At 42.3% G+C, this 15815-nt stretch overlaps 1 protein-coding gene across 6 annotated transcripts in view; it reads right to left on the bottom strand.

The window, feature by feature from the left end:
* Positions 1 to 15815, bottom strand: part of rabgap1l (RAB GTPase activating protein 1-like) — a 179272-nt gene that overhangs the window by 10762 nt on the left and 152695 nt on the right. For 4 of the 6 annotated variants that reach the window (XM_062395184.1, XM_062395183.1, XM_062395182.1 and 1 more), the window contains exons 18-19: positions 12966 to 13007; positions 7884 to 8012 (exon numbers count right to left, since the gene is read on the bottom strand). In XM_062395184.1, coding sequence (XP_062251168.1) covers positions 7884 to 8012; positions 12966 to 13007 — 171 coding nt within the window. Of the gene's footprint in view, positions 1 to 2757; positions 3024 to 7883; positions 8013 to 9316; positions 11004 to 12965; positions 13008 to 15815 lie in introns of those variants that run through there. The other 2 variants (XM_062395187.1, XM_062395186.1) reach the window with 2 other exon arrangements.

The following is a 15815-nucleotide window of genomic DNA, read 5'->3' as shown; positions in this document are numbered from 1 at the left end:
GCTAGATGAAGAGCATTTTAAAGCTCATTTCCCTTATATACCGACGTATAATACATAAATCCATATCAGAAAGGAAACCAGCCACTTGTTCAGGGTGCCTGTGCATAGTGACTGTCATCACCTGACCTCCTCACTGACCTGTGGGTTGACGTGTGGTCTTTATGACCCAAAAACCACTGAGCTGAATGAACGTCACAATTTAATCTGTGTGACACACAACTCCTCAGGAGATAACGCAACTCAGACCTTTTCTGTTGTTATCTGTGTGGGAAGAACAAGCAGCTTGGGTCTCTGCACACTGGTTAATAATAACTGGATTGTACCCAAACAATGAGGAAGAATTGCACACGGTGCACTAGGCATCAACACTGGGAGAGACGTGAGTTTGATTTCCAATGACTATTACACAGCCACGGTGCATCATTTATATCCAAAGTGTGATGTTTTCTTTTCCCTGCAGTTTTAGATTGAGAGAGTGACCTCCCGCCTTTTCCCCTTAGTATTTGTGTGGTATTGTTTGTAGATTGATAAGAGACCAAATAATGTTACTTGTTATCTTAGCAAAGACCTGCACAATAACAAAGTATTACATTTTTTTTAAAGGGGACTGAGGACTTCCTGAATGCACAGGAAGTTCCTCATTGTGCATGTGTATTAAGAACTCTTAGGTTCAAGGCTACAACATTAAATTAATGTGCAAGAATATTGAGAAAGAAAAGGAGAAAACTTTGTGTGTGTTTCCACCTCCAGATTTGCCTTTCTGACGTTCAGAGTTGAAACCAGAGAAGCCACTTCTCACGTCCTCTCACACACTTGCATGCATTCTCCCACATAATCAACCTCACCAACCAAAGACAGTGGTTGTATCATATTTTCCAACCTTCCTGTATGAGATGGTTAGTCACAGATTTCTTGCAGGTAACAAACCCACAGTTTTTCCCCCCTGATGTGCAGATTTCACACAGGAAGTGAAGTTTAACTTATTGTGTTACAATAAGAGGAAAATATATACGTTTTCTGTGTTTTCTCTTAAACAACCTATTTTCCTCTGTCATGTCATAATGACTCTATTCTTCCAATCGTGTAAAAAGGTTTACGACTCAATATTAGGAGAATGTTTACTTCTAAATGAGTCTAACACGATTACACTTATATGAAAGTCCAAAGTGAACAGTGAAATTTAATAAATGCGATAAGCAAATCATCACAACACTGAACTCTAATTGTTTAACGAGGGCAGATTTCAGAGATCAGCATCAGCTGGAGAACAGCAGCTGTTAGAGATTCAGTGTTTCCCTCAGGGACACTTCAACATGTTGGGGCTTTAAACTCGCATCTCCTGAGTCCGCGCCTCTCTGCTGATACAAAGAATTAAAAATGAAAGAAGTGCTGAGTCACACATTGAATCAGAAATCATCGACAGACAAACTGAAGGCTGGTTACTGATTATGTAGCCCGCTGCTCTCCAACACCCCTAAAGCACACAAACACTCCAGTGTGGCTGTGTAATGAAAGTAAAACTGGGCTGTGCTCACCTGATAGAGGCAAGGCCTTTTAATCAAACAGAGCCACTACAGCTACAATCACTCAGGATCCCCGACACCATGACCTTCACATAACTGCATCAGCCTGCTCATTTGTTTTTTCATTCCAACGGTTGCCTCAGTTTGATTGAAAACCACCTGATGCAACTAATAAATTAAATGTTTGTAAATATCAGTGCAACTATTCCCTGACTTTTCCTGCTTCCATTTCCTTTACATTGATATCTTCATTGTTATCTGATATCTTCATTGTTATGGAACTGTAAAGTAAGTTCCAATTCACACATCACCACGTTATCAATAGTATATCTCTCAGCGTCAGACTCCCAAAACATGCAGACGTTCCCGGAAACATTGGAGGAAAATAGCTCAGATGTCAGTTAGTGATATTCCTGAAATTCCAGGGGCACTGAGATAAGCCCGCTCTGCTTAGATACAGTAATGTCATCCTCAAGGAAGCATCATTAACACTAGTTGTTAACACACACACACACACACGCACAGCCACACAGTCACAGTCTAAGAGCTCAAACTTGCCGAAGCATCACCAAACCACATGCTGCCTTCCCACAACTTTCACTGTAGATGTTTGAAGCCACTTTGAGGACAAAGGGGCCTCTGTAGTTCAGGTGATGCGATTAAAGTTGACTGGTGACGCAGGAAATGGTACCAGGCCCATTTTAGATTCCCTGACCTGAATCCCTGAAGCAGGAAATGGAATTGGTCCCAAACCTTTAAGATGAAATCACAGGCATCGTGTGTGAGCATCGAGGGGAGTGATCCACTCTTACATGAAGCAGTTTCAATATTGAAATACAGCAGTCTACTAGACACACACTCACACACACTCACACACCAAATTTATGTACGAAATTTTATCAAAGTCCCACAGATCCGTGTTTGCACTGACAAAGCTCTGTAATCTTAAACAACAGACGCACTTTCAGTAAAAAATACAACTACAAAAATCGACTGTGCAGGAGTCCACACACCATTAAACACATGGAAGGACATGTAGTTTCTGTAAAGCCGGCGTTTCCTCCAGTGTTAATAAACACAATCATAGGGGCGGCCCACGTGAAAAAGACAAATGAAATGAAGACGAGAAAATACAAATAACTTCCCTATTCTTTCGAACAACTGCCAAGGACAAAAGGGCCAGTAGAGCTGTGAATGTTGAAGAAAGAAAAAAGTGACAAGACCCCAGACCTACCACCGGCCTGAGCGCTCTGAGGGGTCTGGAGTGGGCGACCAAGCGAGCCAGGGTGTCCTCCTCACCCGGCCGGTCCACTACATGAGCGTCGTACGCCACCATGATGGAAATCTCCTGCATCATCTTGACTCCTGCTAGTTCCCAGCAGCACGGAGGAGGGAAAACGAAGAAGAAAAAGGGAAGAAGGAGGAGGAGGTGGAGGAGAGGAGAGGAGTGCAGCTGACAGGTTTTGTTTCTCTCGGAGAGTGAAGGAGGAGGCGACGGGCTGCTTTCGAGAGTCCCTCAGGAGCCGAATCCCGCCCACTGAGAGGAGGAGGAGGCGGAGGAGGAGGAGAACGAGGGGGCAGTACAACACACCTGTTTGTCTCTCTCTCTCTCTCTCTCTCTCTCTCTCTCTCTCTCTCTCTCTCTGTGCAACACAGGGGAAGATGAGTTTGCTTTTTCTTTGTTTCCACTGAGTGAGTACCCCCCCCCCTAACCCACACTCTTATGATCTCTCTCTCTCCCTCACTCTGCTTGATTCTCTCTATAGTTACTGACAGAAGTTGTTTTTTTCTATTTTCTGCTGCTGATAAAAATAAAGATAAAGGCTTGTTTACGATATGTATTGTGTGTGTGTGTGTGTGTGTGTGTGTGTGTTTGAGGTTAAGAGAGGAAGGAAGTTGTCAGATCCACCACAGTGACTTGTCGCTGACGGTTGCACATCGTTCCAACTGTAACGCCCAAAGAGTGAAGAGAGAGCCACTTCAAGGCTGTGTATGTCTGCCATGGTAGTATCATTCCCCCCCCACACACACACACACACAGAGCTAAAACTACTACATGGAAACCTATTCCCCCTCGTAAGGGACTTATCAACAACCATCACTTCACCCGTCTGTGTTGCTCTTCCCATGTGTCTTGTTATTACCGCTCTGTTTTCACACTGCTGACGAATTACTTAGAAATTTGGTGGGAGGATGAGCCAAAAAAGAACTCATTCATATTTTTGAGGATTTGCTCAAGGGGACGAATCCACGATTATTTCTCTTCATTTTTCAAGATGCAGTATTTTTCATCGTTGTACATGAGGTCAACGCTGAGACATCCAAGTTGTAAATTCAGAATGGAGTCTGTCACAGTCAGCTGCTGCTGCCCTTAAGTGGTTGACTTCCAATATGGCTCTCTCCCACATCTCTCCCTTTATCCTTTTTATTTTCTGTTTAATTTCTCTCAACGCTTCTATTACGTTACTGTAACTATATACGTGAAAATCTCTCTCTATTTCTCTGTTTAAAACCTTCCATGTGAGTCTTAGTCTGGGACTCTTCATCTCTCCCTCTCTCTAAATTATCCTGTCAGTCTCTCTACACTCACTCCTTTTCTCTTGTTTCTCCTCGGTCGGTTAAAAGTTGAGCTTTTCTCTTGGAGGAGGGATTTGGTCAATAAAACCCGGATTAATCAGTCAAACCCTGAGCAGCAAATGAATGTACGCCATTTCTCTCCTTTTTTTCTCGAGGGTCTTGAAAAGTCATCACTCCGGTCGCGGCCAGGTGGATGCTTAAGAAGGCAGAGAAATTCAAAATGTTCCCATAATCCCCCAGAAAGCCTAAGCCACCCTACTACCCGTTGTGTTCATCAAGCCAAGGTGCCAGTGAATTCTTTCGCTGTTTTAAGCAGCTTACAGAGTTCAGCTGATCCGGTTTAGGCGTCGACAGAGAAAAATATGTAAAAGGGGTCTGAGGAGAGAGCAAAGTGGCTGGCACAGGCTGGTTTCCCCATTTCCCTGATGACAGTTGAGTATTGAAGGTCTTCTAACACTCCTCCATAGAAACTACTGTCTCCCCTTGTCTAGAAACCTCCTCTTGTACAAATGAGTAAAAATGTAGTGGTTGAAAGAGGAGAGATAACCCTTGTTTAATAGATGTCTGAGGGTCAGTCGAATGAGAGTATTGGCTGGCATATCTGTCTGTGACTAACCAACCTGCCTGCTTGCACACACCCTGCTCGTACTCTCACTGCATCGCTGCTGCTTTTGCAAGCTTCTCCGGGATTACCAACCCTAGCTTTAAGTGCTTAAGTCATTTCACAAGCACATAAATGAGAAACTTTGTGAATATTTACAGCTTTTCTCTGTAAGATATCATTGTAAATTGAATATAAAAAAAAAACCTAGACAAAGGATCAATTTGAAATCTAGTGAAACTGTGACTGATGTTCCTCTGACTTTTTTTGAAATGAAAGGTTGAACAATGATAGGATTGGTGGTTGTAAGGCTCTATGTGACCTGGTTTGTTTGATATGTGATGTGATGGAGTGTTGTGCAATGTGGCATGAGGCAAGATGATATTACAGGCTGTTATCTGTGAGCCGGTCTGGGCCGGCTGGATGGTAGTAAAAAGTGGTAAGTTGTAAAAAACAGAGAACAGTGGGATGGAGAGGAAGGAAAGCAAGACTCTTTGACCACACAGTCATTTTCATTATTCTCAGCTTCTGACTGACTTGCTCCATATACTTGTATCCACAAGGAATATTCTATTTTTAAACTGAAAAAAAGGGACTGTATTAAGAGAAGGTGAAAGTAGAGAGAATCTTTTGACGAGAAGTCATCAAAGGATTTATTGAGCACTTGTATTTTTCTCTCTTTCTCTCTCTCGCAAGTCAGCCACTTCTTGCTCATATCCTGCATTCCCTGAAATATTTGACGAAGAGTCCAATAATATACAGCTTAAGACTCTTTCCAAGATTCCTACAGGGTGACAAAATATTTGTGATCCAAACAGACGGATTGAATCCAATACTCTCTGTTTATGTGTATGTGCTTTTGTGTGTTGTGTGTGTGTGTGTATGTGTGTGTGTGTGTGTGTGGGTGTGGGAGAAAGGTGCAAAGAAAAGAGACCTCAGCTGAGAAAGCTTCTGTAAGGCAGAAAAAAAGTGTGACAATAAATAGGCCATCTGAAGAGATGTTGAGGGACGTCAGGGGTTTAAACCATCAAGGCAAAGGATAGTCAAGAGACCCAGCAGTAAGAAACAGGCTGTCACACGTGTGCCCAGGGGCTTAGTCGTCCTATCAGACCTGTGTAGATGACAGCTAATTTAGTCAGAAGCATCTGGTTGGTGTTTGTTTGTGTGTGTGTGCGATGAAGACAGATGCTTCTATGTAGAGCATTAGGGGGTTACTGAATGGTTTGATTACTATAATAATCGTATTCATATACCATGTCCTTTGTCACCTGATTACAATCCATGGAGATTTAGACTGACTGGCTTGACAGTGCTCTCCAAATAGGAATGAAAACAGAAATTCTTCATGAATTACTGTGTTCTGAGCTCCAGTATCATTCTAGAGCCACTGACTCTATGCAAAGGCACATTGAAGCTGTTCTGACTGAGACAAATGGCTCAAACGCAACACTGTAAAACTAATTTCTTGGTACTCAGACTTGGAAACGGGAGAATGAAGCCGCTCTCACTCCTCCCCCTGAACGCTCTATATGTAACTTTGGTGAGTGGGTACGATCTCTTGCGGGAACTTCAAAACCGAATGTTAGCTGGAGTTTAATCTGCCAAAAACTTTTAGTTTATGGGTAATATCCCCCATTCTGTTGTGTTTCACTTCAGTGAGTGAGACTTCACAGTCAGAGCTCCAGTCAACATTGACACATTTTTTTCTCTACATGAAACCACTTAATCCATTGCACACACAAAATCAATCAGCACGTTAATCACCACGTGTGGTTGCAGAGGCGGCATCATCGCTAGTGCTTGGTAAAATTACATCTGTTCATGCCTGGTAAAGTGTGTGTATTTGAGCGTGAGAGCATGCAGAGTGAACTTTCTCATGTGTGTGTGCTTCTAGTACAACATGACATGTCAGGTCCTAACGCTGTCAGGATTGTGCAAGACAACCAAAATGCTACAATACCACCAGAGATTAAGTGTGAGTCACAGCGCAGGATATCCTGTGTGTAGAAAAGCATCGAAATACACAGACCATGGAGGAATCGTAGGCACTTAGAGCCATGCACACTGCAAACAGGCCCTCAACCATGATGCTGCATCTCAGCCTCTTCACTCACTCTGAGCTTTTCTGGATTAAAAAGTCAGAGAATACCTGCAATGTAAGATATTAACTGTATGAAAAAAATAACTAGGGGAGAGAAAGACAGAAGGGGGGAGGGAGCAAGATTATCTCTTCCATCTGTCTCTGTCAACTCCTTTCCTTCCTTTCCTGCTGACAGACACATTATCTTATACACTGTGTAGAGCACTTGGTCTCTAGTGAACTCAGCAAATTCCCTAAATGCCAGCAGCCTCATTAAGGTCAACAGGAGCATGATAACGTGTGGGCACACATGTAAGGACATCATAGTGAACACACATCGCAGAAGTCTTTGGTGAAAGATGGATTTCAACATACATGACTAAACTGTGTGTAATAGAACGCAGTAACCACCTCAGACTTCTCTCTCTCTCTCTCTCTCTCTCTCTCTCTCTCTCTCTCTCTCTCTCTCTCTCTCTCTCTCTCTCTCTCTCTCTCTCTCTCTCTCTCTCTCTCTCTCTCTCTCTCTCTCTCTCTCTCTCTCTCTCTCTCTCTCTCCTCCCCCCCCCCCCCCCCCCCCATTGCTTCTCCAACAGCAGAGATCAAACCCACTGTGCATCCAGATCACAAAAGCTTTTACATTTAGAGCTACTAAAGGTAGATCCTTCCTCCTGCAAGTGATGTTTGTCGTGTTTTAGCCTTGGTTGGAATAAACAAAATACAAGATCCCAGCACACTGACAAACATCATGCCTGAAGAAACAGAGACAAACCTTGTGGTCCAGAAGGAAACGTGTAGCAACAGAAAGTCCCAGAATATCAAAATGTCTCAACTCATCTTTTTGACTGACCTGAGAGACTTCCCAGCATCATCTCCAAGTTTCAAGGGGAGAGAAAGATTTGTCACATGTTTGTATCTCAGTGGAAGATGCCCAAACCACTTTAGTTTGTTGCTCAGACTCGTACAATAACCTGTACTCTTGCCTTTGCACATGATATGTGTGCATTTGTACACAGTGGTCATGCAGTGGGACTTTTTCCACTTATCACCTCGCTGCTTGAGGGCTGGGTCTTGGTTTGGTGTGTTTGTTTGCAGAGCTGCTTACCTTGATGTTGCAGGCCTGCTCCATAAGCCTTCGGGCATTCTCTGCAGCCCTGTAGCGTTTCGGGAGCTGGACTCTGAAGAACTTGAGAGCCCCTTCAAAATCAGCCTGCAGCAAGTCCTCTTTGGACGTCTGGAGCGAGACATGAGAAGGTGGGAGGAGAGGGTAGGTGGTGGAGGCAGACAGAAACAATGGATGCCATTAAAATGAGACATGAAGAGCACAGAGCAACCTCCAACAGATTGTTGTTCGATTTTTAGATTCAGGAGGGACAGACTGATGAAGCTATTGACTGTTTCATGAAGGTCACAGTGGTTCATGTGAGATTCATTTAGTTAAATCACAGTTAACCAATAACATGCAGCAAGTGATCTGAAAAGAAATCACATATTTTCTCTGATGACAAACAGGACAGAAGAAAGGTCATATTGTAGCCGCGCTGTGTTATTTGCTCTTGAAATATGAACACATTTAGGAGATTTTTTTAATTTGAGTCAGACCAAACCAATCCAGTTCATTGTCCAACAATACAATGTTACAATGATATAATGTTTAGTCAAAATAATTGTTTTACTTTTCCCAAGATCCACTAAAGCCTTTAAAAACTCACAAATCTGAAATTTGACCTTAAATTTAAACTTCATGAATCAAATTTTTAACCAAAGTGTATGGCTGACTACCTTAAATAGAACACATAACGTATCAAACCTAAACCATCAAAAAACACATTCACTGTCCTGCAGTAGCATCTACAAGTTGGAGAACAACCTGCTGATAGGAAAGTTACTGTTTGAAAGAAAAAACTCCTCCCTCTTACCAAAAAGTAATGAGGCCGCATACGAGCTACTGCAGCGCAGCTAATCAGTGGCAAAATTGTGATGGGCCACTCTTAGTTTGTAATTCAAATCACAAGGAAATGAAGAAAAATGATATAGATATATCTAATCAGAACACACAAATACCACCACCTGGTGGTGTACAGTTGCAAATACACAGGTACGTCTGAATGAACATTCAGGTTTTTTCCGACTGAGGATAGACAGATAAGTGCCTTAATCAAATTGGGATTTACATTTCAAGAGCTTGTTTTTCTGTTAAAGACTTTTTTTTTAGACAATTATCTGTATTTATGTTATAAAAAAGAGTGGTCATCTATTGTAAATGCAATTTTAGGCCATTTTAGGGTGGATGGAATGTATAAGCTAAAATGTCAGAGGATGTTGAGGGTCAGCAATCTAAAGATCATCACAACAGTTACAATAAATAGCAAATATGAGATTCACTGAACTGTTGAAACAGAAGCTGCTTTTTCTTTTACACCATCCTCTGCTCAAGAACCAACAACCACTCCCTCATAAAGTCATTAACACATGCATGCTAATCTTTTTTTTCTTCTCATCTAGCATCTGTTTTCGGCCCCACCACCTGCCTCTCACCGCCAGGAGCTTGGGAACGAAGAGCCGGTGTCCCATCCCGAGAATACCCATCACTTTGCAGACCGAGTCCGCTGAGGCCTCGCCGCTCTGTGCACTCTCTTCAGCCTTTCCCTCTCCATCCTCCAACGCTCTACACGCTGCAGGAAGGGGCATATGGGAGGTCAGGGCCGGTACAGGGGGAGGAGATGCCGGAGAGGAGGGGGGAAGAGATGCCGGTGGAGTGGGACAGGGCGAGGGAGAGGGCCGGTCCCGCTCCGGGGTCAGGGTGGCAGAGGACTCCAGCATGTCGTCCAAATGGTCTAGTGAGCCAAGATTTGATTTGAGGTCAGTTTGTCTGAGTTGAATTGCTTTCTGGGGGGTTAAGTTAAGACTGATACGGTTCAGGACAGAATTTCACGACCAAGGCGGTGGCCACTCAGCTTGAACCACTGTCAGAGCCCAGAGGCGGCCATCGGACGCAGCATAATAGCAGTCACACAATGATTTGACAAAGCTGCTTGCGGCATGGTAGTCTTCCAGCTACCTGCCAGACTCTTTCTGTAAACCAGTCACACTACCCACTTTCATCTTCTTCTGCCAAACTCCCCCAACCAATTCCAACCCAGTATAGAGTTGCCTAGCAACAGAGCTGCTCAACACGTGGGCCGCTGCTCCGGCAAACAGCAGCGATGGATAAGGACTGCACCTTTTTTTAAATTACACCTTCGTTGATAGGCTTCAAAGATGGAGAGAATATCCTCTCAGATTGAGTGGCGTTAACACTCAATGCTGAGTGTGAATGAGACAAACACACAAGTATGTGATGCGTTTTCTACTCTGTCTCCAAATGGCTAGCCACGCCTGGATTTCAGCTCTCTTTGAAATGTAAAATCCACTGAAATGAGCGTATGAATCCTTTAATCTGAAGAGCCCCCGCCTACGACTGACTAGACGGTCCCAACAGCACAACAGAAGCAAAGATGTGCTCGGCTAGCCTGGCTGATTGGCACTTGTCTGCCTTCAGGGGAAGATGATGCACTGCATATTTGCGTTGGTTTCCGTCTGAGTGGATGCTGATGCTATGCATGAGTTTGGAACGAGGTAGTCGCACGGAATAAAATGTCCTCTATAAGGATGTAAGTCTTTGTTCTTCCTCTTTACTGATATAATCCTACAATCTGAGCTCTGTCCAGTTCCAGGCCAGTCAACAGATCCAGCATGGAGCCTGGCACATCTCCATTAGCAGCAGTGGCCAAGCATCCGGTGTGTATCGGTCAGTGGATCTTTTAGATGATAAGCCAGTTCCTTCAGATGGAAAGTCACTTCTGCCTCTCAACCACACCGGTTTGCATGAGTGTGTGTGTTCTATCAGGAGTGATGGTCCGGAGGCGAGGCAGAGAAACCACACGGTTTGCCCCTTCCTCTGTTTCTCTCTACCACACGCTGCCTTCCTGTCTTTCTTCACCAGTCTCACTCCCCTTGTGATGCTAACAGCTGGCAGCTAGCAGGGGCGGCTCCGTTGCAGAGGTCTGGGTGGTGGACAGAGGTAGCGTGCTGGAGATATACAGCCAACAGAGTGGAGGCAGAGGTGTAAGAAGGTAAAGAAGGGAGAGAACGAGAAACGAGTCTCCAAGCAGATATCCGAGGGAGGTAAAGATGAAAGAGATTTAAAAAATAAAAATAAAAACACCAGAAAAAAACGCAAGAACACTGAGATTTCCTACTCCAGGTTCAGAATGCTAAGGCTATCGCTCATGCTCCTGTTGTGATGTGGATGGCGACTGCCGAGCAGGAGAGGGAGGGTGGTGAACGCAGACGGAGGGAGGGGTGATGAGAGCAGAGAAGAGGGAAGGATGGATGGAGGAGGGAGGAGGGAGCCTCGAGGGAGAATGCCGTCATGCCTGGCCAATGGGAGGCCAGCAGTGGAAGCCCCTTCCACCCTCCTCTCATCCTCATTTGTTCTCCTTTCCCGACCATCGCATCCACCACATCTTTCTCTCTCTGACACGCAGAATACATTATTACTAAAACACAGAGCAGGAGGGCTTTTTAAAACCAACCATGTATGATTGATTCAGAGCAGAAGGCCTAAGTGCAGCTGCACTACAGTGGCATATATTGATTTAATATTATTACATAAATTAATATAAATATGTATTTATTCTCATTAATAATATTTTGACATCTTGATTGACTTTACCAGTTTTGAATTTCTTCCTGTTCAAAGCTATATTGCTGTAGTTATTTAATGTGCAATTGTTTTTAATGGAGGAAAAACAAATATTAGATCAGAATTCAACTTTGGTAGTTGATATTTATTTTTAAGGACTGATCATAGTGGCAAAACCAAATTTTCTGGAACAAAACATAATAAAAATGTTCTCTCCTAATTTACTTACTACCTATTCTTATGCTATCAGCATCTTTAAACTGTACCTGTACAACTTTAGTGACTCACAAATATTTTTAAGAAAAATTGGTTTGATAAATGATAAAAGCTACACACCATCAACTTTTAAGGTGCTGAGAAAAACACATCAGGTTAAATCCTTTAAAACATAAGAATTCCTTGTCATCAATCCCTCTCATTGACTCAAAGATTTCTTTGAGAATAAATCAAAAAGATTTTTGATGATGCTGAGACGTTTTGTGTGGTGGTTAATCGTTGTTGACTGAGACGATGACTGTGCAAGGCCTTCTTCACTGAGTGTTCTTGAAATGACAGCGTCACTTCCATTCAGACAATCCCTTCAAATGAACGTGTAGATTTACCAATGAGGCACGATCGTTCAATATGATACAGTCATTGCGAAAACGTATTGATCCATCCCACCACAGACAGATCTCCTAAAACAACTACAAGTACGTCGACACCAGTCCCCTCTAATGGCTGAAATCTGGCAACTACTGCTTTTTAATGCCACTAAAATAACAATTGACTTTAACCATAGTAACATCATATCGATAAAAGTGTGTGGTTATTTTATCTCAAGTTTGTGATAATGTCTCTGTATTGATTGTTTCGTATGTATCAAACCAAATTTCAATTTTATATATTTATATTATTGAAATTTTAAATGTTTTGATTCTAAATTAAACAATATTAATATAAAAATTGGAGGATAATTGTACAGAAACAGACTTTTATAGAAACTACTATATAAATTCCTCCAGTCTATAAACTGCGAAAACGTAAACTTACAATAATACTAAAGGAATCAATTGGAAGGTATTCTGTTCAGGATCTTATATAAGTATACTGGCAGCTGGTGTGACACAGCATCACATCCAGCATAATTTTGAGGATAATTATCTTACACATGACTAATTTGTCTTGGAAGCTTCTCACTTCCAGATGCAGTTTCTCATGTGCTCACTAGGGGGCGATGAATGCCAACAAACTGACTAACCTCTAACCATGAGACCTCTGCACCAGAGCACCTCCTCTTACTCAGCACCTCCTTTGCAGAGTCATGCCTCCCTGAATCATTGCTCTGCACAAATGTCCAATAATGTTAAAAAAACTCAAATAAAATGAATTAATTGTTGTCTCTTGGGCACACACCAAAAGTCAACAGATATATGCAATAATTAATAACGATTTATCGTCTCTTCATAGTTAAACCTGCATAAACAGGCATTTTTTTTAAATGAATGAAACATTACTAACCTTGAGCAGGGCCAGGGCTACATTGAAGATGATGTTCAGACCCTGGAGGAGAAAAGAGAATTGGATATGAGCACAGAAACAAGAGCTCTGAGTTCACGTGTATTAGCAGATTTTTGTAATGCTGAGAGCCATATCACCACATAAGTTTATATCAGTGTTCTTCTTTTTGATTACACTGTCACCAATACCTTACATTTCTAAAAGTTTGTAAGAGTTTGTGCGAAAAACATCACGTGTTTGAAATTAAAGCTTTTCTGCAGCTTAATTTAACGCTTGCTACTGTGCTGAGATATTTCCCACTTGTTTTCATACAGAATCTAGTTTCATAAGGATGGGAAGCTCTGCTGAAGATATACTTCCTTATCTTCCTGGTTAAAGATGAAGAGACTGGACTCAGATCCAGACATATTGCCATATAAAGAATCAAGATTGTCAGGGCAATCTGCACGGGAGAGGAAGCCATCACTGTCTGGGAAATAAGTCTCCTGACATATTTTAGTTTTTACACAAAGAAATTCAGCAGAAAAGTTGTCTGCAAAATGGCAGTGATGCAGCAAAGTAAGAGAACATGGCAGACTCTATAGAACTCCCTAAAATAACAGAACTTTAATATGTTAGCACTTTTTTTCTTTACAAACCAGAAGATAATCAGTTAATCAAAGCAGCCTATCGCAATAACTTTAGAAATAACCCTTAGCAATATATATAATATATGTATATCATGGTTGATAAGCTTTATAATTTCTTAAGAACCTAAATGTTGGTTGATTCTGGTTGACTGCTAAAACTTATCTGTAATATAATTACCAATACGAATATTGAAGCTGTTTCTAAGTACAAACAAAGGTACCTCAAAAAATATTAAATGAATGTATTCAGATAAATATGGACATACATGCTGTGATGCTGTGTTTGCCCTCCCTCTTTTGCAGATACAATAACAGTGAATTTGACACATAATGAAAAAGCAAATGTAAAGCATCAGTGTCATCCTCGCATGGGAACACCCGTCTCCTTGGTCTCCGTGACAACCAGTTCACATGGCAACACAGAGCTAAAAATATCTGGACGGCTCTAAAAATAACGGGAGAAAGAGAAGAAGAGGGGGTGGCTCCATACGCCTTTCTTTGTGGGCCTCAAGATGGTGCTACAGGGCTGAGGCAAGCTCAAAAAGATAATCTCAGAGTCATGTGTGTCCGAGGAAAGACGGATTCATGGGCGGAAAGAGGGGAAGATACAGAGAGGCAGAATGATGGAGATGGGGAAATGTGCAGAGGGATGTGTGATGGCTCGAGACTACGTAAAAAAGACAAAAACGTTTCATTCATTACAAACAAATCTTGGGAAGTGACCTCAAGATATGAAGTGGTTAAGAGAGGTTCAGTTAAAAAGAAAATGAATAATTGCTGGGGAACAAGGGGCAGCATGGGGTGGAGTGGTTAGCTCCGTCACCTCACAGCAAGGAAGTTTTGTGGCTTGAATCCTGACTCAACCAGGGTCTTACTGGCCAACATGCTGACTGAGGTAAGGTTAATGGTTGTTTGTATGTATGCATGTATGGCTTTATGTATATATGTATCTGGAATTTGCTCCAGCAACCCTTATAAGTGCTATAGATAATAGTTTGCTGGATGGATGGATGGGAGGAAAAATGTTGTTGAGAGGAAAAAATTATGATGAAAATCCAAACTTTTGAGAAGCAGAAAGCTGCGGCTGACTGAGAGAGAACAGGAGCGATTAATAAAGGTGACGAAAGATAAGATGGTGGAGAGAGAGAGAGAGAGAGAGAGAGAGAGAGAGAGAGAGAGAGACAGAGAGACAGAGACAGAGAGACAGAACAAAGAAAGAAGAGAAAATAAGAGGAGTAAAAAATAATGATGCAAACAAGTAAAACTGATGATTAAGATGGCGGAGCGAATTTAGACACGGGGGGGGGGGCGCGGCTGACAGGAAGGTTGCAAGAGATAAGAGTTCTGGTTTAACGAGCAGATTCTCATAATGCGGCTCATTGGTTGAGAAAAACCTGGAAACCTTTTAATTGTTCAGCCTGTGGCCGATAGCCAAACAGAGGGAGGGAGAGAGGGAGGGAGGGGGAAAAAGTGAGGTAGGAAGGCAGAATGAGAGAAGGATGGAAAAGAGAGGAAGACAAAGAGTTTTGTGACTTCACTGTTTGAAGAAACTTTTCAACTTTAAGTAAGATTTAAAACAAATCTGAACACATCTGCATTCTCAAGCTCCAGATTCTTTGCCTGCCACCGGATCCACCTCACCAGCAGGTGGCGATCAGTTGACAACCCGTTTCTGTCTTCACCCAGTTCCCAAATTACCCAGCTGCAGATAAGATGATTCGGTCAAAATGTTTTAACCTGGCAACAATTATAGTAAAGTGGCCAGTCTAGCGAATTTCTCTATTTTTTGAAGTTCTGTATCTTCCCTCTTAATGCCAGCGTGTTGGAATGTAGTTGTAGGCAAAACAACTGCCTCACCTCCCACTGCTTTTCACGTGGTTTTACATCTGCATAAGCAACTGACTGTGAAGCATCTCAGAGCATTTTATAAAATGGTTTCTTTTCTCATTTGACTGTTCAAGCTCCACTGTGATCTCACCGATGTACGGGGAATCCATTTTAAAAGACAAGGACATCACTGCAAAATATCACAGAATGCATTGGAAGAGAAAAAAATCAATGACTTTCACAATAACAATAGTCACAGAGTACTATGGAATACCGAAAAGAGGAAGAACTCTTAGAGGAGCTTCCTGTAAAAGTGCCTCAGAGCAAGAAGGAAGCCGTGATAGTGATCGGGTCACCAGATCCTACTGACTTAATTCAATCTGTGATAGTTTCA

Source organism: Platichthys flesus, chromosome 9 (assembly GCF_949316205.1).
Source record: "Platichthys flesus chromosome 9, fPlaFle2.1, whole genome shotgun sequence".
Lineage (NCBI taxonomy): Eukaryota > Metazoa > Chordata > Actinopteri > Pleuronectiformes > Pleuronectidae > Platichthys > Platichthys flesus.
Note: the sequence above shows the minus strand (reverse complement) of the source record. Positions and strands in the feature narration are given on the sequence as shown.